Raw genomic sequence first — 23588 nt, 5'->3', positions numbered from 1 at the left:
AGGTGGTAGAAAAATTGTAAGTCCTGGGGGGCTTGCAAGCAAACTAGTGGGCAGGTGAATGCTATTAAGTCCAGATGGGTACAGCATCATCATATGAATATGGACAGGTGGAGCGCAATGACACAAGTATAAGTGAGCAGAGGATGAGATGCTACAGCACTACTTGAGAATGGCATATGTGAGGTGTTGCAACCAGGTATATACTAAAGAGTGCAAGATTCCTGAGATCTCCATAGCAAGCTCCTTGGGAAAAGAAGCAGTGCGAGTAAGTAACAGGAGCAACTTGCAACCCTCTCTGCAGGCTTCCTCGTTGACTTTGCTTTTGGACGCTGTGCAGGGAAGGTTGTAAATGGTGATCCAGTGACAATGCCACACTGCAAGTATTCTAAGTTGACAACCACTCAAATCACAATCACGTGATGGTGGAGCTACTGTAACAGCCAGCAATCAGAAGTGTTCAGCACCATTGTAACTTAAAACCATCAGTGAATGAATGGTTCTTAACCAAGGAGCTTTAGTCAATACTACATAAAATCATTGTATTCAATAATATACTATTAATAATATAATCTTTCTCTGTATGTGATGTTGGTGTGTTGGTGTATGTTTGTATGTATGCATACATCTCTCTCTCTCTGTGTGTGTGTCTATAAATATCAGCCAATGAGCCAATTTACTTCTTCTTGCCACTCTATAAAGACATGTAAAACCTCTTATAAGCATTTTGAAGTAACAGAGTTCCACACCTGGGTTGTCCTCCCTTCACAATATCTTAATTCAAAACTGGCAGATATAAATATTATAGCTTCACTAACTTCCTCAGTACCTCATGTACTAAGCTAGAAGCCAGTTGGATGCCACTTACGAAATAGAAATATAAAAAGGCAAAATTTCCTCCCATATATACGTAATGCGACTTTCATTATTTGAAACTAGGAGAGATGCTCAAAGTCATATGCAGCACAATATTTTGTTTGGGCAGAATATAAAGGTAAGTCATCCAAGTCATTTATACGTTTTCCCATGATTACAAGCTGTATTCTCACTCAGTTAGATAGAAGAGTGCTCCTCCAGATCAATTCTGGCAGGCAATCCTGAGTTAACTCTTTTTTATTACCATTAAAAACTACAGTTATATAAATGTCAATATATGAGCTTATTATTCTCTTTCGCTTTTGAAACTCTCGTCCAAAATTAATGTGATTTTTCCTGATTTGCACATTTTAATGGATTCAAATCCTGAGAGATTTCAGAACAGCTGGATGAACAGTGTTATTTTAATTTTAACCACCCAAGGGTTTAGAAAGCCACTGTAATTTAAGGTAATCAATTTCTCATTTCCAGAAACATGATAACATAGAATATCAATGCACTGTCCGGAAACACACTTACATATCAGATTGATTCTATTCCCCAGAACACTAAACTCAAGTCTTCTCATGCTCCTTGTGTTCTGATACTTAGCCAAGGTGTTTATGTGCTTGGATATGAATGCTGGCTGTACTAGGTAATCTGCTGACATTGCAAATCTCAAATCTATCGGGTTTCTTTAAAAAATAGTAAGACATAGTAAGATTTATTTTTATGTTCCGTCATTCTATTTGGATTTCTTGTATCTGCTATTTCTTGTATCTGCAATAAACAATTCAGTATTTTTCCTACTTTAATAGGGAAGAATAGACAAGCATATTGCAAGTATCCAATTAATAATTATTTTAAAAAATAGTTAAAATGTATTTTTATGGTAACCTAGAAATTGAACTTTTGGCTCAGGTCATATTACTCAAATACAATTAAGATTCAAAACAATAATTGTTCTGTTAATATATATTTATATATTATGTTTGTATGCTATATTTGTGTTTTAGGGCCAAGAATTAAAAGCAGCCAAAGCAATATGGGTACTATATAAATCAATCACATCAACTTAAGCCAGAAATGCTCTCTCCACAGCTCCATTTAGCTTCAAAAGAGAAGCTTGAACAGGAAAGTATCTTTCTTTTAGTTCACTAATGCATACAGAATAATAATATTGGAAAATTACCTTCATATACTTTGCTGCTGAAATAATGTTCTGATGGTATTTCAAAGAGGTGCAACACAATTTTTTCAATTAATTCTGCCAGATCTGCAATAAGACAAAATGATTAAAGGAAGAGTATCATAAAATAAAATGCAGAACCAAAGCAACAACTAAATTAAAGCATATAGGTGAGTAAAGCAATTTGAACTGCATGTTTATTCATACTTGCAGAGTAAAAACCATTCAAAACTTACTATCTAGTTTTGTATTCATAATATTCCCAATTTAAATTAAATTTTTAATGGCTTCACTCACAATCTATTCAGTGTAAACTGAAAGGGAAACATTTATTATGCTTAGATTCTCCGAGGATTGCTTCAGAATATGTCAGACAGTTTTAGCATAAGGAAAATTAGCTGTAATTACATTCACTGTCTATGTTTGTCTACTGAGGAGAAAAGTTTGGCTTTCATTTTGATATAAAGGTCAGCATATTTCAGAGTTTGTGATAAAGAGCTCTAGGTCAGCCATCCACATCTTTTGCATAAAAAGTCACTTTTCAAACAGTTGTTTGAATTGAGCAAGAGTATCTCAAAGGGCAATAAATTCCATATGCATTTTTTACATGAAGTAGTGTCTCTATGCTAAATGTTATAGGGCGAAAAAAACCCCGTATCTGCAATGATATTTTCTTTCAGTATAAGCAAGATTCTTTATTATATGGCTTTATTATGAATGGTAGTACCAAACGTTTGACAATTAGGCTGATCATTGCTTATTCTTATATACCAGGGGTGTCAACCTTAAGGCCTGCGGGGTACTTAGATATGCCCACGGGGCAGCCCTGGAAACAGTGAAAGACTAGCCCGTGGTGCTTCTGCCAGCGAAAATGGACTCCTGAGCTCTGTTTGCGGCTGCCACTGCCTCCTGCAACCCTCTGCCAGTGAAAGTGGAGCTCAGGAGTGCCAGTGAAAATGGGAGTTCGGGGGGGAAGAAGCACCGCGAGTCCTGCCAAACTCCGTTTTCACTGGCATAGGGTTGCAGGAGGTTGTGGCAGCCAAAAATGGAGCTTGGGATCCTGTTTTGGCTGACAGAGTGTTCAGACCACCACGGGCGCCCTGACAGGAGTGACGTCGAGCTGGCCTTGCCTACCCTGGCCACACCAGCCCCCTGAGGTCAAACACAACCCTGATGCAGCCTTCAATGAAATAGAGTTTGACACCCCTTTCGTATACAATCACTAAATCTAATAGACAAACCGACGTATATATTCATAAAAGTTACCAAAGTATTCTATGTGTCATTTTTTTTTAAAAAAAAAAGTTACTATGGACACTGATAATATGGCAAGCCAACTTTATTTTTTAAAGAAATATAGGCCCTTTGTTTATATAGAGATGTGTGATGTGTTTAATGAATTATATATTCTACTGTGAATTGAATGTGATAAGCACATATGCTAAAGATGTAGATCCGAGTGTCAAACACACAGTGTCATGTGACATATTGGGACTTTTCCGCCCTTCACTAAACGGGGTGCGGCAGTGGCCAATGCGTAACGCATCCGGCCTGCAAGTGTGATGGCCCTGAAGTAGATGCTCCTAAGTATTTGAACAAGGTATTTTGTAATCGGCAGTAATGCTAAGCTCTTTTCTTCAAATCGTATCTTTTGCAAGAGGTTTTGAAAACAACAAAACAGGTTTAATCATTCAAATATAAGCAGTTGTTTATATGTTTGAGTTATAAAGCAACTCATCTGATGAGTCTTATTAAAGCCAGCATATGCCCTAAAAATCTTAAATAGGGCAAAACATTACATTTCACTTAGGTGACCAAGTTAAATATAACCTCAAGAATGTCCTAGATTTTTCTTCTGGTTCTCACATTACATAATCTCATAAAAATAATGGCCAAGAAACTGTGGTTTACAATGGATATCCAATTCAAATCAAACATTTATTAGGACCTATGGACCAGAAAGTACAACAATAAAATACTAAGATCTGTAATTATTAATAAAACTTTAATTACATAAAAATATTATTAGAGTAAATGTATTACACCTTGCAGTTTACAGTAAGTTATTCATATGTTAAAATACACAGATACTCATAACAGGCCCTGAAATGGAAGTCATGATTGTAGGCCATCCAGTTTTTGTACTTGAAAAGAAGGAAGCAAATAAGCAGTTTCTGCAAATGCAGCAAAACAGGGTTTGGGAGATGGGAACATATCCAATCTATCAAAAGAGGGAAAGTAATCAAAATGTCCAAGTTCTGCAGTAGCTCATGCTTCCAGTGTTTTTCAAAACGGAACTTCAGGCTGAGGAAATTAGCTTTGGAGGTTATATTCTTAGACTTCGGTATGAGGTTACAAGGCAAGCTGCCAGCAGCTCTTTTTCCAGTTACTGATGGTTCAATATTGAAATATAACAATTACTAGCTTTTGCTAATCTATTATTTCTATTTCTATATCTATTCTCACTGAATAATAGGAAAGCCAATTTAAGTAGCAGATTGAGAAATAAATAATGCTGCCTTAAATAAATTAATCTCACCTGATGTTCTAATGCATTCCCTAGTTTTATTGCTTCAGATAATTGAAGACACATTCCTGTTCCTGATCTCTCTCAGGTGATTCTAAACTGAGGAATTAAAATGCCCCAATTAAAAAAATGGCCCTTGTCCTAAGTTATACCTACATTTCCAGGAGATGGATAAATTACAGGATGGTTACTACAATTCTGAAATTCAATATAATTTCTGCTTAAAAGTGTGAAAAATGGGAAACCAGTTTGCATTAATTCTTTTAAAAATATTCATATAAGTGGTTCTGGGAATGGACCAACAACCTTCCCAAAACAAAACAAAAGCTGAACACGAATAATGACAAACAACATATGGCATTCAAATACAATATCCCAATAAAGTTGTCACAGAACATTTCATTTTAGAAGCTAAACAATTTTCCTTAAGTTCACAATGTTGCTGTATGTAATCATATTATTTTCCTTCATGCAATTTGGTCTTGTAGGGGTTTGGAAGGTTAAAAAATTGAAAGAAGCCCTACATTAGTAGTTCCCAAGGTGGGGCCCATGCCCCACAGGGGAGCAATTTGATTTTTAATGGGGGAAATTTGAACCTTGCTTAAACCAAGTTAATGGCCTTTTAGGCTTCCTCTGCATGAGTAGAGTTCCCTTTTTGAATAAAGTAAGAATTACAATGGGGCAAAAAAGTATTTAGTCAACCACCATTTGTGCAAGTTCTCCCACTTAAAAAGATGAGAGGGGCCTGTAATTGACATCATAGGTAGACATCAACTATGAGAGACAAAAAGAGAAAAGAAATCCAGACAATCACATTGTTTGATTTGGAAAGAATTTTTCTGAGATAGAGTACCAGTTCATTGATCTCTCCTTTCCGTATTTCGCATTTAACATTTCCCTCCACACTTGATTTGTTGTCAGTGTCAACAATTTTCTTATCATTTTCATGTGTCTCTGTGGTTTTTTTGAACTCTGTCCTCAAATTTCATAGTTGTTTTATAAGTATTCTCAATTCTTCCCTCCATACTTTCTGTATTTTGATCTATAATTTCAAGTCTCTTCAATTCTCTCTGTGATTATTAAGACTTTTTGAATTTCTAGCATAATTCTTTGCAATATTAGTTCTTTTTCTTCTTCATATTAGGCCATTTTTCAAGGTTATAAACACTGCCATTAAAACATCCAAGGCTTTTGCTAGGTTTCAAACAGATTCAGTGAAGTTTTTCAACTCGTAGCTTTCTCTTTTCTTCAAAGGAACACCGGTATAAACAAAACGTTTTCCACTGACCCTTTCAATAAACAAAGCCGATAGCATTGTAATATCAGATGTTGCGAAGCCGCTAGCCTCTAGATGGCAGTGTTACATCTTTTCCCTCAGTTAATTCTCCTCTTGCTTCCTCCTGTCTTCAATTTTATTTAACTCTAAGTCTTTTGGGTTTTCTCTTTTCTAATAGTAACATTTTTTCTCAGCATTTTGACACACTGCTTCCATTTCAGGGGCTTGTCCCAACCTTCTGCAGCCATTTTGGCTGCTTCTCTTATAGCCGGCAAAAAGAGCTTTCTCATGGATCAATCAGAGGCTTTGCGACGCCTCTGAGATCAACAGGACATGCCCTTCTCTATCACCATTCCTTCAGAACGGTTTAGATCCATAAAGGATCATCCAGCAACAGAGCTATCAACAGCAATTATGGAGCCCCAAGATTGCATGTCATGTCGTAGCGACGTCAAGACCCATCTCCCCCAGGACATCAGGATTTTAGAGATACTTAGGTGGGGCATGGCCAAAAAAAGATTGGGAACCACTGGCCTACATGAAGGAGTTCCTGAAAAAAGCTTTGACAAGCACCGTAGGAAAATGTTTGCCTTGTCCAACATATCCTTATCAAAGTTGGAACACACAATGCCTAGACAGACGATGCTTCTGGTTTGCTTCAGGAAGGTGAACCTTGTTGCCACAACAGGGCACAATTTTTTTTCTCGAGGCAAATCTAAGTTACTATGCTGGTGCGATATCTATACCAAAAGTGTACCGTAATCATTTGTAAACTGCTAGTCCCTTTTTTTTAGCACTATCTGTATGTACAGAATAAAAAGTTACTCATAATTACTTTGGATTCAAACATTTTTTAAAGACGAAAATTCATACAACTTTTTTTTCAAAATTATAACTTCCTTTCCAATGTTGCTTAAAGACTGGAGGGCTTTGCAGAGATCTCAATTTGAAGAAGGTGAGGATGAACACCGACATGGCCCCTGTCAATTACCTCTTAATTCAAATATGACTTTTTCCAAGATCCTCTTGGACTTCCTAAAGTGTCTCATAACCTGGCTCTGCCAATTGGCTTAGGGCCCCAAAAGAAGTGTTCCACACTGGAGGTAAGTTAAGTTTACTTTATTGCCATTGCACATTGTACAACGAAATTAAATGCTATCCTCAGTATACATTATAACTATAAAAATAAAACACACACATCCTTCACATTCTTTACAATTGAATTGAAAACCCAATATTGCATTAGTATTGCACCATACAGTAGAATTCAGTATAGTTATTGCCCTGGAACAGAAGCTGTTTTTCAGCCTATTTGTCCTTGTTTTTATTATCGTGTAGTGTCTACCAGATGGTAATAGTTCAAAAAAAGGCTGCCCAAGATGGGGTGGATCTTAAAGAATGTTTTGAACTTTCTTAACACAGCAGAAGCTATAAAGCCAATGATCTTCTGGGCAATGATCTTCTGGGCAATGATGTTAACCCTCTGGAGTGCTGTTCTATGTGCCACTGTGCAATTGGCAAACCATACACAGGTGTAGTAAGTTAAAATACTCTCTATGTGCAGCGGTAGAAGGTCACCTGCAGTATTTCATTCAGTTGTTGTTTCCTGATAAGTCTCAGGTAGTATAATCTCTGCTGGGCCTTTTTGACCAGTGCTGCAATGTGAGTGCCCCAGGTCAGATCCTCTTTTATGATAATACCCAGAAACTCCACTTGGGTCTCCATTGATAAGCAAGGGCTGGATGTCTGATCTATTCCTTTTATAGTACGCTATAAGCTCCTTGGTCTAATTGGTGTTAAGCACCAAGTTATTGTAGTGGACCAAAAAAAGTCCCACCTCCACCCCATTGTGCATCAGTTCTTAATTTGCTGATTTTTTTTTTGTTAATTTTTAATGTTTTTAACATTTTATATTCTTGCTTTTAAGCCACCCAGAGTCACTCAACATTGAGGTGGAAAGCATATAAATGTAATAAATAAATAAAATAAATCCTATTGCAATTTCAGAGGGCATATACAGGATCTCAGAGAAAGGTGCAACTGTTTTTAAAAAATTCCTTAAAAGTACTATGTGTGTGCCCATTGCTGGTTCTTAATCACATTTTGCCCATCAAATCTGGATTTCTGCACGGTCCTCACATGCATTTATTTCCCAACCAGTATTTCTTTGTCTTTTCTTTCAGTTGCTGCTGCGAGCAAAGAAATATATCAGCCTTCACTCTTTGATGTTAACGAGAGTAAATATCCTTAAACTGTTTTGGTTTGTCATCCCAGAGAAGTCACTTGGATAACTGATATGATCTATTTTTAACTCAATTCAGATGATTTCTTTCCTCTTGCAAGTTAATTAATTTTAAAAACCCAGAGTTATGGTTTTCATTTTTTTTAATTAAGTAAATGTTTTCCCTGAAAGTGCTTATGTATTTTTATATTCATCAGGCTACATTTGATTGACATTATTCAAGGCAAAGGGTAGGCTGGGCTATACTATAAACACACAAATTAGTGGTGTACACACTGTACTCTTAACATATTTTGAAAGCTTGCCTAAATACACTTTTAGAACTGTTAGACAAACAAGAGGATTAAAAATAGAAATGTGCTATAATGCAAGCCTTACATTAAGGATATTTTTCTTATACAATCAGAACCTGCACCTGGAAGGGACACCATGCAACAGGCTAATGGGGTTTTGGGTTTTGAGAATATATAGTAGGTTGGAGTCACACTCCCAAATTGGGCAAGGGCAGCTAAAAAGTAGGTGGGCCCAATTCAAATTAAATAAATTTAGACTCACCCACAAAGATTCATCCCCACATACAAACTCAATCTCCCTGATATATATGTATGCATTTATACTCATACACTGGCTCAAAGGATGATGAGAAAGATCAAAGAGCAAAAGAATAGGCCAAGTTATGAAAGGAAACAAAGAAGAACAAGGTAGTGAATAAGGGATGGGGAAAATCAAGGAACAGGGCACCAAACATGGCAAAGAAAGGACAGGAAAACACAGGCGTGTGAGAGGAGGAGGAGGAGGAGGAGGAGGAGGAGGAGGAGGAGGAGGAGGAGGAGGAGGAGGAGGAGGAGGAGGAGGAGGAGGAGGAGGAGGAGGAGGAAACAGCACATGTGAGTGAAAGAAGGCAGATGTAGGATGAAGGGTCAAGTGTGAAATCCAGCTCATGGCAAAACTGAGAGGTGGTAGATATGTAAGAGATAGGGAGAGTGTGTGCAAAGTTGCCTTGTGAGGACTTTCAAGTCCCAGGTTTTGCACTTTGGTTCTATCAATTCTCTCCCTGTAGATTTACAAGCTTGTATGTTTATCAGTTTGGTGTAGTGGTTAAGATGCTGGCCTAGAAATCAGGAGACTGAATTCTAGTCCCACCTTAGCATGAAAGCCAGATGGGTGACTTTGAGCCAATAATTCTCTTTCAGCGCAATTCACCTAACAGGATTGATGCTGTGGGAAAAATAGGAGGAAAGGAACTTACATACTGTATGTTCGCCACTACTGGCGAGCTATTTATAAATAAAGGCAGGATAAAAATATAATAAAATAAATAAAGGCAAGGCAACCAAGTTCCTGGCTACACTAATGCAAGTAGCAGGGCGAAGTTGGCAGAAGAGATCAAATTAGTAGGGACAGTGCATTTTTTCCTCTCTTTTTTTTATACTACTACTCTGGAAATGTCTCACTAAACTCTTTTCATTTTTCTCTGCAGCCAAGTTTTAAAAGTGAAAGTAAATCAAGCTGGGCTTCTTGCTTCTTGCTCTCTCCCCTCAAAACTCATATTCACACAAAGTGAATCCTTATGCATTCTACACTTGACCTTGGAATGGTTTCCCTGCAATATCTGGAGATGCAAAGAAGTGAACCGGCATCTTCTTCATAAAACAGAAAGGTTCTACCAACTATAGATCTACAGTATATCCTTCCCAACATGTCTAACCTCCAAAATAAATTCCCAATAGATAAATAACATTTGGATATAAAGCCGTCCTCTTTTAAAACCTACAGGAATATCATGCTCTATTGTGAGAGCTATTAATATAAGTCAGGGGTCAGCAACCCATGGCTCTGGAGCCACATGTGGCTCTTTCATCCCTCTGCTGTGGCTCCCTGTCATCGGTCAGCTCCACAATTGATAGGGCTTTTGATTAGGGTAGATAGAGGAAAAAGGACGCCGCACTAGGAGGAGACTCTATGGTGGGGGAACTGTACTTCCGTTCAGCTCCAGAATTGAACGGGGGGCTTCCAGTTTGGATCTTTGTGGCTATTTGAATGTATAAGGTTGCCGACCCCTGATATAAGTGAACAAAGAAAAGTTACTTGTTTTGGATAAAAATATGGCATTATGGGCTACAAAATGTATTTCCGACTCCTTTTTTAGCCTCCTCTTTCTTGATATTTAGGTGATCATAAAGGTACATTTCTTTTACCAGGGATTTTCATCGTTAATCTATTTCAGTATAAATTTTAACATTGCTTTTAATTTTTGTTTTTACATTTTCTTTTTTAATTTTTAAATCTTGTCAGTCTTCTTAAATAGTTATCTGAAAGAGCATTTGTATATAAACAAACAAAGAAATAAACTTACTGGCTCCACTTATGACATCTGGTTTCTTTTGCATGGTTTCACAAAACAGCCTTTGAACATTTTCAAGCCAGCCCGCCTGTTTATTTGGGTTTTTTAATATAGATAAAAGTTTGCTAACATCATCATCTGAAACAAAGATAAAAATACCATTGCACATCTGAAAGTGGTAAAAAGGTCTCTTGCTAGGACTATTCTGTTGCCCTAAATTTTGAAGAAAAGGGGTTCTATACCATTTAAACAATTACTTTATCTGTGGATTCAGGTCTAACTTCAAACTGGGAAAGTACAGCTATAATTATCAAACTTTTTTTACCAAGTAGCTCCAATAAACTGAAAACAACAGATAAGTTTCAAAAATGGAAGGAAGGGCATATAACAAAGGCAGAATTTCCAAATAACACAAATTTGCAAGGAAAGAATTGGAAAACCTAAGGCTTAGTATGATTTAAAGCATGGGTGTCCAACTTTTTGGCTTGCCTGGGTCACAATAAGTGAAGAGGAATTGCCTTACACCGATATAAAATATATAGTATAATTACATAAATAACAAACCTGTTTTTTTATCTTTTTTAACTATCTTGTGGGGCCGCATTACTACCTATCCTGGGCCATAGGTTGGATACACCTGATTTAAAGTTTGCTAAGAATTTCAAAAATAACAGAAAAAGGTTCTGTGGACATGTGCAGAAAAAGAGGAAAGTTAAAGTAAGAATTAGTCCACAGTTTCAAGAAGATGGCAAGATGGTGGCAGGCAACAGGGAGAAGGCTGAACTGCCTAATCTCCACCTTGCATCCACCATTGCAATGGCGGTGTTATCACCAGAAGTCCAGTTCAATGCTGGTATGACTGGTAGAATATCCCCTATCAAAGGCATCAAAGTCAGTGTGTTCAATTCGGAAATGAAAAACACTCAAACTCTTTAAACATGAAGTTCAAGAAAGCGGTCCAATTCTAGCAACTGGAATTAGATTGATTTCTCACCTACACATAGATGAAAAAGGAGTTATATTCTGTACAAATATTTACTCCAAGATCTTGATATAATACTTAGCCACTGTGAAATCACTAAGTTGCCAAAGAATGAAATATTTCCTCATGGAAATGAGCATTGATTCTATGACAAATATATGCTAAATTTACTCAGGGGATCATAACTGGGATTTCAGAATTAGCCATTTGTCCCCTGTAATTATTCAGAGAGATATGCTAGCTTTTCTAGGTAATGCTACTGTATTCACACTTAGGGTTATTCAGTTAGTTGCAATATGGCATTTTCTTATCTGTCAAACTTTACACAGGGACAGGAATATATGTCTGTTCTCCAGAAACTCAATCTACATTCATGTTAGCAGAAGCTTCACTGGCTGAATGAAACTGGATAAGATGCTTTACTGCAAACAAGAAAAACATGCATATACTTACCTGCCTACCTACCAATAGAGACTGGCCTATTGCAGACCATAACAATCAGGTTGTACATATCAATCATATGCCTTTCCTATTACCCTTTCAAATCAATGGATCTATGGCCATCCTTTACTGTGAGTCTGGCAGGTACTTGCTCAATGTTTACACAATACTTCTGTCCAGCTCAGATACTCACCAGCTTCATCCCTTGCACTTTCCATGCACATATGTACATCTCATATTACACAACTTATATATCACTCACCCTAGTTTCTTTTTCCATACCAGAAATTTTTTTAGTGTTCTGTAGTTAATGGGAAATTTTATTCCTCATTTAATTTGGGCTCCTTTTGAGATGTATTCCCTCCCAAGTCTGATTCTACTTCTACAAAAGGTTAAGGTTACTCTAAGCATATAAAAGTGATTGTTTTGCTTCTGTGGGGCCTGTTTTAGATGCAGACCGGATGAAAAGCCGTCACCTAATATAGTATTTCATTGATAGATGTCATAACCCCCTATGGGAGTCATTATAAACGCTAGCTATCTATTCATCTTTGCAATCTCTAGTCTGACAAAATATTTACATAGCTGCTTCTAAATATCAGGTAACTAAAATGCTATCCACATAGTTACAAATCTGATAAACACTGAGGGTCGAAAGCGCAGCATATCAACACAGCATGGTGCTAATTCATGCAGATTTGGAAGGAGACAACTTCTGGATACGTTTAAATAAGTAAAATGTAGTAGGTGAGGAATTTTTGAGTTTGTTTTTACATTTATATTATCAGAGATGGTTTATTTACATGTGCACAATCCCCTCCCAATGTATGTAATATTAATTATTAATTAACCTATTTGAAAACTATTTCCTTTGAGATGTATGGAATTAAAAAAGTCTGTTTAGCAAGTTATTGTTTAGAAATGAGTCTATATTGGGTTTCCAGTGATCGAGATTTTTTTCCTTATCTATACTGACAAGATTTGTGCTACAGTTTACTTATTTCTACCTTTATCTAATATCAGATTGCTAATACCCCATTTCAAATGGATCTTTCCAAATAAAATAATAACTTGCAAATGAGGATAACCCCCTTTATTAAACAAAAGTTATTTTTTTCTATTACTTTATTAGTTTGTGTTAGTTTTTACTTTTGTTTTTAAAATTTTCAATAAAATCATATTTTAAAAACATCTGCTGTGTTCATATTAAATTCAGAGAACAATAGCAAAGTTATCTCCCCTTGATCCATTGCTTATTAATGTACATAAGCATGAACCAAGGTGTTATACCCAAAGGATAATTATATTTCAAACTAAAACAAAAGTATAATAGGTACAGATAATTCAATTCTGATCTTCTCAAGGGAATAAATACTACCCTTGGAACAGTAATCAAGTGAAGGAAAATTCCTTGCTTTGCAGAGTTAAGAAAGAAAATATTTTATGTATTTGTTCTATTTAAAAAACCTTACATGCTTAGAATCTATGAACTGACTGCAGTGCCTATCTGGACAGGTAGCTCCACATGTTCTGCTTCCTTCCATTTAAATTGTGCTTGGTGCAATTGCTATATCTGTGATAATGAATAATTCAACAGTAAACAGAATCACGCTGCATCTCAATGACACAAGCCAAAAGATGAAAGAAAATATTGTGAATCCAACAACCTTCTGTTACCCTCATAAACAATGTGTATATTTCATCTCACATACAGGAATTTCCCTTAAAGAGAGGTTTCAATGTATAAAAAAATGAAGTGGTAAATATCGCTGAACTACCAAATACAGAGAATATATACTACTGTAGTTAACATGAAATTGCAGCCTCATTAAACAATGCATACTTTATACTTTTGTAGTACATCATAAAACCACAATATACCTTTCCTTGAATGGTTTTTTCTAGGAAATTCAGCAAGATAGCATGCTGGCAAGGGATATGATGAAAACATTGGCCAAGGATATGGATCATCACCCTAAGGAAGAGCACAGTGAAGAAGAAAATGATATACTTTGTTCAACTCACTTAATTGATTTAAGTGTTCAGTGAATAACAAAGAATCAGTATCTTAATTCCAGCATACTATTCTTGGTGCTACAATTAATTTTATTATTATTAAGCATATCACTCCTAATTTTATACATTGAGTTGACTATCAGAAGTAGACTGACTATGTTGGTCTATAAAAAAACCAACAATCCATAGATAATTATGAAAAATACTAGAGAGACAGACAAAACAAACACTACATAATGGAGGTATTACAAGTCATTTACAGATATAAGTAGTATGTGAAATAGCAAGACACTTGTTAGCCTCTTCAGGAATTGCAGCGACGTTCATGGAAGGAAGGAGGACAGCCCATTCCGCACTTACGTTGCCACTTGACATCGCCATTCCTGTCTAATACAGGATTGGGATAAATAAATACCCGGGCAACGCCAGGTTATCAGCTAGTTTATTATAATTACTGCATTGGTATAGTGTTCATATTGTCTTTTTCAGATTGAAACAGTCTATCGATTCTATAGCTAATTGATAAAAATTAAATACAGAGTTAATCAAAATTAAATGAAGTGCAATATTTTTTTATATTGCATGCATGTAGAGCATGTCAAACAAAATTTCATTGAGAACCGCATCAGGGTTGTGTTGAAACTAGGTGGGCATGGCGGGGTGGGCATGGCCAGCTCAACGTCTCTCATGTCAGGGGCACCTGTGGAGGCCCAAGTGCTCTGCCAGCGAAAACAGGCTCTTGAGCTCCGTTTTTGTCTGCGATGGCCTCCTGCAACCCTCTGCTAACAAAAACAAAGCTTCCAGGGTGCCCCCCCCCCGGCCAGATCTAAGCACCCTGCAGGCCAGATCTGGCCCCCGGACCTTGAGTTTGACACCCCTGATAAAGAGGGATTACTTGGAGTAGCGGTAGCTCAGCTTTTCTTCAACCTTGGGAGTTTAATATTTTGCACCTATTTGGGAAATAAACCTTAACACTGAATAAGCAATGCATATCTGGGGCATAAACTCAGAAGTTATGAGAAGCACTCCAACACTGATTTTCTAAAGCTGTTCAGAAAAGCAGCAGATGTTTTAAACAAATCATTGATTAAATAAAAGAGAAAATAATCAATTGCAACCTACAGTGAGGCTAGATGAAAAGGAAAACATAAAATATATTTACAACCTTATGCAGTATTCTCAGAGGCAAGATCCGTTCAGTTGGGCCCCCAACGTGACTTATTCTAACAAGAATATGGTTTCTCTCAACCGATAAGCCATCAATTATAAATTGCCTGCAGCAAAACAAAACTGAACTGAGAAATGACTACAAAACTCAAAATGTAACACTTGGGATCCAGATCATCCACAAAACAGCTCCCATCCTTTTGACATTATGGGAGCGCCAAACTCAGTTTTGAGCAGGGCTCCAGCAATTGGCATTACAATTACAAAAATGGGGAAATGGCATACACCATCTTCCATTACATAAGCTTCCCTTAATGCCACACAAGATGAGTTTATTAAAGATCTACCTACCAGGGGAGTCATTCAATTTCATTGAGGGCTGCATTAGGGTTGTGTTTGACCTGAGGGGGGTGGAGTGGGCATGGCCAGGGTGGACGTGGTCAGCTCGACATCACTCGTCAGGGGCGCATGTGGTGACTCGATCGCTCTGCCAGAGAAAACGGGCTCCTGAGCTCCATTTTCAACTGCCCCTCTGCCAGCCTCCTGCAATCCTCTGCCAGTGAAAACAGAGCTCGGGAGGGCCACCCACAACCCTCCCAAGCTCTTCTTTCGCTGGCAGAGGCACTGTGGACCACTCCTTCACTGTTCCAGGACAGCCCCACGGGCCAGATCTAAGCATCAGCGGGCTGGATACAGCCCTTGGGCCTTGAGTTTGACACCCCTGATCTAAACTGTACAGCAGTGCCCCCCAACCTTTTGGACACTAGGGCCTGGTTCCATGGAGAGATTTTTCTGTGGACTGGAGGGGGTGTGGTTTTGTGTAATGTCTGCATCCTGCGGATGGGGCTTTGCTTGTTTGCATGATCCGGTTTCTAGCATGCTTTGCTTTTTTGCATGGTCCGGTTTCTGGCATGCTGTGGACTGGTGTCGGTTTACAGACCTGGGGTGGGACCCCCTGCTATATAATATTTAGATTATTCATCTGGTTTCTGAGCTAACACTACTAACACTACTTCTTAAGAGCATTTAATAAAACATAAGCTAAAAATTGGAAGTGGTTGACATCTTCAGTCAGAAAACATATGGACAGATATACTAATCATTGTTAACTTCTTTAGATACAAGCTTTAAGAAAACAAGAGTAAGCTGTAATATTGGAATGCCTATTCACAGAAGTCAGCACTTTTCTTCTACTGCTGTAGAAGCAGCACTACTAGTAGCAGTAATACTACTATTACTATTATTACTACATTTATCCCACCTATTTTTTCCAGAACAACAACCTTGTAAAGTGGGTTGGGCTGAAAGAGTGTGTCTCACATAAAGTCACCCAACCAGCTTTCATTTCTAAGGGTGTTTTAGAACTCATAGTCTCCTGGTTTCCGGGTCAACACCTTAACCACTATTCCAAATTGGCATCTCTAAATATGCACAGAGGACCAGGAAGAATACAGAGAACCATGTTTTAGAGTCACAACATTTAAATGATTGTTTCTTACCGAGGAGTTTCAGAAATACTGATGACATTTTCATTCTGGGCATCTAAAAGCACTTCTGATATTTTGTATTGAGATTCTAGAAGAAGAAGTGTATTTAGATCACAGCACAGCACATTTAACAACCTGTAAGACACAATATATAGGAATGACAGTTAGACATCTTGGTCATGCAGACATGTTAAAACCTAAACTAGTGGTAGTCAACCTGGTCCCTACCGCCCACTAGTGAGCGGTCCAGCTTTCATGGTGGGCGGTAGGGGTTTGCTGTAACTCTGCTTTATAAATTTTATAAAGTAAAGTTACTTCCCTACTTTATTAATCACCACTACTGTGGAACCGGTGGGCCGTTAGAAAATTTTACTACTAACATAGATACAAAAGTGGGTGGTAGGTATAAAAAGGTTGACTACCCCGACCTAAACAGTAAGATTTCAAGACTCAGCTTGTCCTTTATACATGAAGTAACATAATATGGAAGGCTAACATAGTTTGTTATCCCCACTTGGTGTAAAAATTAATATATTATGCATTTTGAGCTGGAAAAAATCACATGTAAGTCAACTTTGTACAAAGTCAGGCAATTCATCCACTTAGCTATTATCATCTATTCTGATGAACAGCTCTGTATCCTTGTTTATGATCCTTCTCAGATACCAGGGCTGATTTGAATACACTCCAGGCAAAAGATAACTCACAGATTCTCCACAGAAAGATATCAATTGATGCAATTATTTTGAACCTTTCACTTATTATTGAAATTATCCTTTGCGGGAGGGGGGGAGGATGAGTAGCTATATAAATTTGATAAATAAATTATATAGCTTATCCAGCCCAATACTTCTCTAGGCCAATATTTCAGCTACCAGAATTCCTCAACTACCCATGCTGATGTCGCCAAAGTTGCCAAAGTTGAGAGACATTGCTCTAGCCACTCCATCAAAGGCTCTGGTTTTCACCAAAGGAGAAAGAAAAACCTATTTTGCCAATAAAATAGATTAAAATAAATTATATTATCTAAGCACCCCCAGTATTTATTCATATGTTATATTCATAGCCCACTGAAATCCAGTTAAGGAATCTCAGTGGTTTACAGATATAGATATTAAAATATTGATTGCAAAAATTTGGTTTCAAAACAAACAAACAAACAGGAAACAAATAATAAATTGCACCAGTCCCCAAATTCTTTATGGAAGAGCTTTGTTCTAAACCTGTGTTTCTCAAACTTGGCAACTTAAAATGTGTGTACTTCAATCACCAAAATTCAGCAGCATCTCCAGCATAACTGTGGTGGAGCAGTGGTTAGAATGCAGTACTGCAGTTCAGCAGTTCGAGTCTCACCAGCTCAAGGTTGACTCAGCCTTCCATCCTTCTGAGGTTGGTAAAATGAGGTCCCAGAATGTTGGGGACAATATGCTGACCACGCTTAGAGAGGGATATAAAGGACTATAATGTGGTATATAAGTCTAAATGCTATTGCTATAACCAAGGTCATGATGTAAAACAAGGTGTCATCACCCTACTATTAATATAAAAAAATCACTGAATTACCTCCCCTAGCAGCTTCACATAAATATTAAAAAATAGGGGAAGAAAACTGATCCCTATGACATTTCAGCAGTATTTGATTATTTAAAAAAAACAATGTATTGAATTATATTGTTTTGTGGTGCTTTGTCTCAAGCAGACTGTCAAGTGGACCATTTTTAGTTTCTACTCCTACAGGGCGGGGCATAACCTTTTCCTAGGGGGTCACAGCAACACTTGTAATAACAACACAAATAATTCATACACCATTCGAAAGCCCATCAAAAACTGAGTTTATTGACACGATTTAATAGTCAGTATGACCACCATTAGCCCTTCGAACAGCATTCAAACGAGGTGGATAAGAACACAACAAATCTTCAAACAGTTCCGTTCGATTTTCCAGATTTTTCAACACAGTTTCCAAATTCATTCTCAAAGTTTCAACCGAATATCGATTTTGACCTTGCTCCTGAATCATCAGAGCTTCCACTTCATCCTTAATTATGGCCCCAATGTTCTCTGCCGGATTGAGATCTGGCGAATTTCCCGGCCAGACGTCATTGCCCCAAAATTCGACATTGTTTTCCTTTAACAATTGCTGAGTCGCATTTGCACGCATGCAAGGAGCTTTGTCATGAAGAAAGACAGCCTCACCAACCACCAAGACATTGTCTGGATCACTGAGAAATGGAATGACATTCTCCAATAAAATTTTCTCACGGAAATAACTGCCATCCCAGGATTCCCCTTTATCCTTCAAAACCCAATGCAGTTTCTTGGCTGTGAAAATGACGAAAATCCCGATGCAAGTCGGATTGCGAACGATTTGTCGATATCGTTCATGTTTGGCGATGTCGTCGACGTCTTTAGCCCAAATTCGATCGTTCTGGAAATTCGGTTTTCGAATGGCATAAACGAAGAATTCGTCAGATGGCGCCAAATGAAGAAAATCTTCCTCGGTCCATTCAGACAACCAATCGCACAACCAAAGCCGATCTTGAACGTGTGTTTGAGTTTTCAATGGTTTGCAAATGACGTGGAATGGCTTCAAACCTTCTCGTTCTCGATATCGGCCGATTGTCCTTTGATCAACTCGTTTTCCACGAATTTGAAGGATTTCTTGGGCCACTTTTCGGTTTCCTTTTCGTTGTTTGCGACTGCCAGTTGCAATGATGGCTTTGCTTTCTTGGGACAGTTGCAGAGGACGCCCTTCTCCAAATTTTGTGAAACATTCTTGGGCTGTTTTGTTCCAATTATCAGTAACCCAATCCGGATGACGTTTCAATTTGTTTGCAATCCATTTTCGATTGATAAACGTCGCTCCAGCATCGCGAGCCTCTCGAAAGGCAATGCATTTTATTCTGTCAATGATCCTTTGTTCTTCCGAATCGAATTTTCCAGCCATTCTTAAAGCAAATTTAACATTTAATAGCTCATTCAATTCAGTTTTTTATGGGCTTTAAAATGAGGTGTCGCGGAAGTTGTAAACTGCTGTCGATCTTGCTGTGACCCCCTAGGAAAAGGTTATGCCCCGCCCTGTACTTCCCATCATTTTTCAAGACTCATTCCTTTATGTATTGAAAAAGAAATCCATCAGAATTAAAGCAGTACACATGCAGAATAGAAAACTATAAAAAGAATAGATTTCTACCTGCATGTAGAAAGCTTTTAATTAAAAGTGCAGCTGAGCTGATTAACTTTAGCCAACTCCATGGGGCTACAGAAATCTGGTGCTGCTACAATTCTGTTTTTTAAATCAATCAAAATCAGATGGAAAAAAAAGTTGTACACCACTAGTCTGAACCAATTTTTAAGTATGTTACCTATATTCTTTGAGAAAAATGGATGAGGAAAGGGAAGGAATTCTGATTATTTTAAAGAACAAAAACTCATAGGAAAGCAAACTTTATTTTTTTAATTAAAAAAAATCACTTTCAGGTCTCTCACAGAGCTTGATCTTAGCTATGCTATTTTTTGAAGAACTTATTTTCATGGGCAAGTGGGAACAATAGCAATAGACTATTTTTTCTCTCATTTGTTTGCTGCTAAAAATGGCAAAAGTTTGAAAATGCTACCTAGAAAATTGCATGGATGTGCCCAAGTAATTGCAAGGAGCCAAGTCTGACTTTGAGATCTTATATATTTATGTTTGTGTGTAAATAATAGCACAAAGCTACTACAGGTAATACAAAAATAATATTTTATCCTAAAAACATATTCATATGGTTTATTCATAAAAAATATTTCCATAAACTTCAGAAAAATCATTCATTTGTTGGTATATCTCAAGGAATGATACTGTAAGATTAATAAAGTAAATATTTAGGTATTCAATGTGTATATAAATATTTATGCAACAATAGGTTTATGACTTATGATCATGTCATTTTGTAATGTTTCAACTCTGAAAAGCGAAGTATGAATTATTTACAACTAATCAGTTTAGGGGTGGGGAGGGCAACAGTACTATAGTGTACTCATTGCAAACTGTAAAAAAAAACCCATCTATGGCTTTTCACAGCCATAAAGTCTTCAACAGTTTAATCGATTGCATCAAAAATAAAACATAAATATCAGCATTAGGCTGAGAGTTCACCCACCCACAAGAACAACATGGAGCATGGGTTAGATAGTTTTCTTCAATGGTTTATGCTCTTTTGACATTCCATAAAGCAGTTAAAACAGCATTAGTCCACCATGCTTTTAATAGTTTATGGGTGCTCATTGGGGTGGGTGTGTTAATAATTTTAATATGTTGCTTTAAATAACATTGAATAACAAGTTCTTTGACTGGAGCAGGTTACAAAAATTGTAGGCAAATTAAACCACAAGTATAATTTAAATCCAAAGAAAATTGTTGATAACCATTTCTAATTATTATATTGTTCTAAATAAGTTTTCATTAAATTCTCTTAATTTTGCTTTTAAATGTTAAAAACTCCGAAGTATCTTAGACTATGAGTAACAGGTGCTTTATTTCATTCTTGGGCTCTTGCATTCAGAGACATATCTCCCCCCCTCCCCCTTAAATGCTGTTTAGAGAAAAATCAAACGAGAAACTAATAGAATGTTATTCATTAAAGCCCGGCATGTTGCATAATTAGTATATTGTCAATAAGTGACAACATATCAATTTTCTAGGATATTGTACATGCTTTCCAGAACTATTGGAAAAGATGTTCTATTATATTTAAAAGTTAACTTAAATGTGGAAACAAGAATAAATCACATTTGCTTTGTGTTTTAAATAAAAACTGAAGCGACTGCAGTAGAATTTCCAACAAACATAAAACAAAAATAGAGGTAATAATATGGCTGATTATTAAAGCCACACAGTGGTTCAGTTTCAATTCCAAAAATATATTTTCGAGCTCATGGGAGCACAGAGTACCGTCTGCAACTCCTTACAGCAATTCTCCATACTGTGTGCTCTCCTAAGAGAGGCAATGAAGACCAACAATAAAATATCTGATATAGGAAATGAACTAAAACAACTATATTAATAACTAGTCTTGACAGGTTGCAAGATTACTAGAAGAGAATAATGGTTTTAATCCAGATAATGCATCTTCAAAACAGAGAATCCAATTTAAAATCCTTATGCACTGAGAAAGCCTTGTGGCACTTCAGGTACAAATCAAAAGCTAAAATTAACTTGGGGCTTATCATTATGCTCAGAAAGGACATGCATATATAACTGAATGACAATTACTTTAGCACATTTACTTGAGAACATGCTGAGTTACTTACTTTGGGGAAATGCTGCACATTCTCAAGAGTGTTAATGAATTGCTGTCAGAGAGACTGGGAAACTGCTGATTTCTGAACTGAAATCTTTGGAGAAATCTTTTTTCTTAAGACTCCCCAGCAATCTTATTGAACAGGCATCTACAACTGCTGCAAATTCTCCCAAGCACAGCCATCCCTCAAAATGGTAGCTTTGGGGAAAGGATAACCAGTATGAAAGAAGAAATGCATATTCCCATGTTCATTCATAATACCGCAGATAAAGATTTTGTGAAACAAACGCACTACACCAGGGGTGTCAAATACGATTTCACTGAGGGTTGCATCAGGATGGTGTTTGACCTTGGGGGGCTGCGATGGGTGTGGCCAGCTCAACATCACTCATGTTGGGCCCCCGAGATCTGTTTTTGGCTGCAACAGCCTCCCTGCAACACAGCCCTCCCGAGCTCCATTTTCACTGACAGAGGCACCACGGGCCGGTCCTTCACTGTTTCCAGGGCGGCCCCTTAGGCCAGTTCTAAGCACCCTGTGGGCTGGGTTTGGCCACCAAGCCTTGAGTTTGACACCCCTGCACTAGACAATTGCAGTGACTAAGCAGCATTGCCAGGTATCTGAACTCATGTCTCCTGTGTTCTTCTAAGAACAGAACATGACACATTGTTCACTTAAGTGTATCCAACTCTAGGCAGAAAATGGACATCTTAGGCATGAGTAAGATTTAGAAATCCTCGTGCCTATTAGAGAAAACATCTGGCCTACACAATGTTGACATCAGCTGCAAGAGGCTGAGGTGCATGTTGTGATCTTCTATTTTCCAAGCGTAGGGCATGAAATGTATGTTATGTTGAGTTAGTACATAAGGATTTGAGAAATACACCCAAGGACAATACCTACAATAATGAAAGCTTGTAATTAAAATGAAAAAAAAAGCAGTCACACAGAGTTCCATTCTCAGATCATAATTCTGCAAACATCTCAGAAGAATCTGGTTCCGATAAGAGATCCCTCCAAAACTGGAAAACTTGCTGTCTGTGTATTTCTAGCTAATCAAATACTGAATATCATAGTTATATCCACATTATATATCAATGTGAGATATTTTACTTGACTCCGTATTCCTTCTCACTTTGCCTGGATTCTTAAGAACTCATTTTAATTGGCACTGGCAATATGAAGTAACAAGGAGAAAAAGTTATACATTTTACCTTGTTAAATAAATCAGACAGAAAAGCACCTTACCTCAGTCCAAAGATATGAGACTGCTCATAGTTGAATAATGAATGGATTTTAGCTTCAGTGTTAACAACTATAAGCCTGTCAATTATATCCTGAAATACAAAAACTGGTTTTACCAACTTTTGATCGTCATTGCTTCAGTTGCTGTTAGTCTTTAAAAGCTCTGTTTAAAGTATATGAATACTTGATGAAAATACCTTTAAATGTTCTAAGCTTTAAATACTGACCTCCTTAGTAACCTTACCTTTATACAAAGACATATTTATAGGGAATGGTCAAAAAGGCAAGATGGTAGCTGGGACTCTGTGACTGAAACCCCATCCTTTTCTTATAGGTCACATGATGATGTATATAACAAAGGAACAAATTTCTATAATGTGGTCATGAGCCCACTACCATACTGATTTTTTTGACGGATAGACATATATAGATAACAGATATATGGACAGATGAGTGGGTGGGTGGATAGGTCGACAGACAGACATATATAGATGACAGACAGACATAGATGACAGACAGCTAGCTAGCTAGCTAGCTAGC

At 37.3% G+C, this 23588-nt stretch overlaps 1 protein-coding gene across 8 annotated transcripts in view; it reads right to left on the bottom strand.

The window, feature by feature from the left end:
* Positions 1 to 23588, bottom strand: part of TBC1D32 (TBC1 domain family member 32) — a 98460-nt gene that overhangs the window by 22861 nt on the left and 52011 nt on the right. For 6 of the 8 annotated variants that reach the window (XM_087718554.1, XM_087718560.1, XM_087718559.1 and 3 more), the window contains 6 exons: positions 23052 to 23140; positions 16536 to 16658; positions 15032 to 15143; positions 13735 to 13828; positions 10443 to 10568; positions 2045 to 2128 (listed from right to left, as the gene is read on the bottom strand). In XM_087718554.1, coding sequence (XP_087574680.1) covers positions 2045 to 2128; positions 10443 to 10568; positions 13735 to 13828; positions 15032 to 15143; positions 16536 to 16658; positions 23052 to 23140 — 628 coding nt within the window. The remainder of the gene's footprint in view (positions 1 to 2044; positions 2129 to 10442; positions 10569 to 13734; positions 13829 to 15031; positions 15144 to 16535; positions 16659 to 23051; positions 23141 to 23588) is intronic. The other 2 variants (XM_087718561.1, XM_087718555.1) reach the window with 2 other exon arrangements.

The sequence above is a fragment of the Thamnophis sirtalis genome, unplaced genomic scaffold (genome assembly GCF_051295495.1).
Source record: "Thamnophis sirtalis isolate CommonGarterSnake01/CBP01778 unplaced genomic scaffold, rThaSir2_p1.2 scaffold_6, whole genome shotgun sequence".
In the NCBI taxonomy this organism is placed as follows: domain Eukaryota; kingdom Metazoa; phylum Chordata; class Lepidosauria; order Squamata; family Natricidae; genus Thamnophis; species Thamnophis sirtalis.
This window is presented reverse-complemented; position numbering and strand designations above follow the sequence as displayed.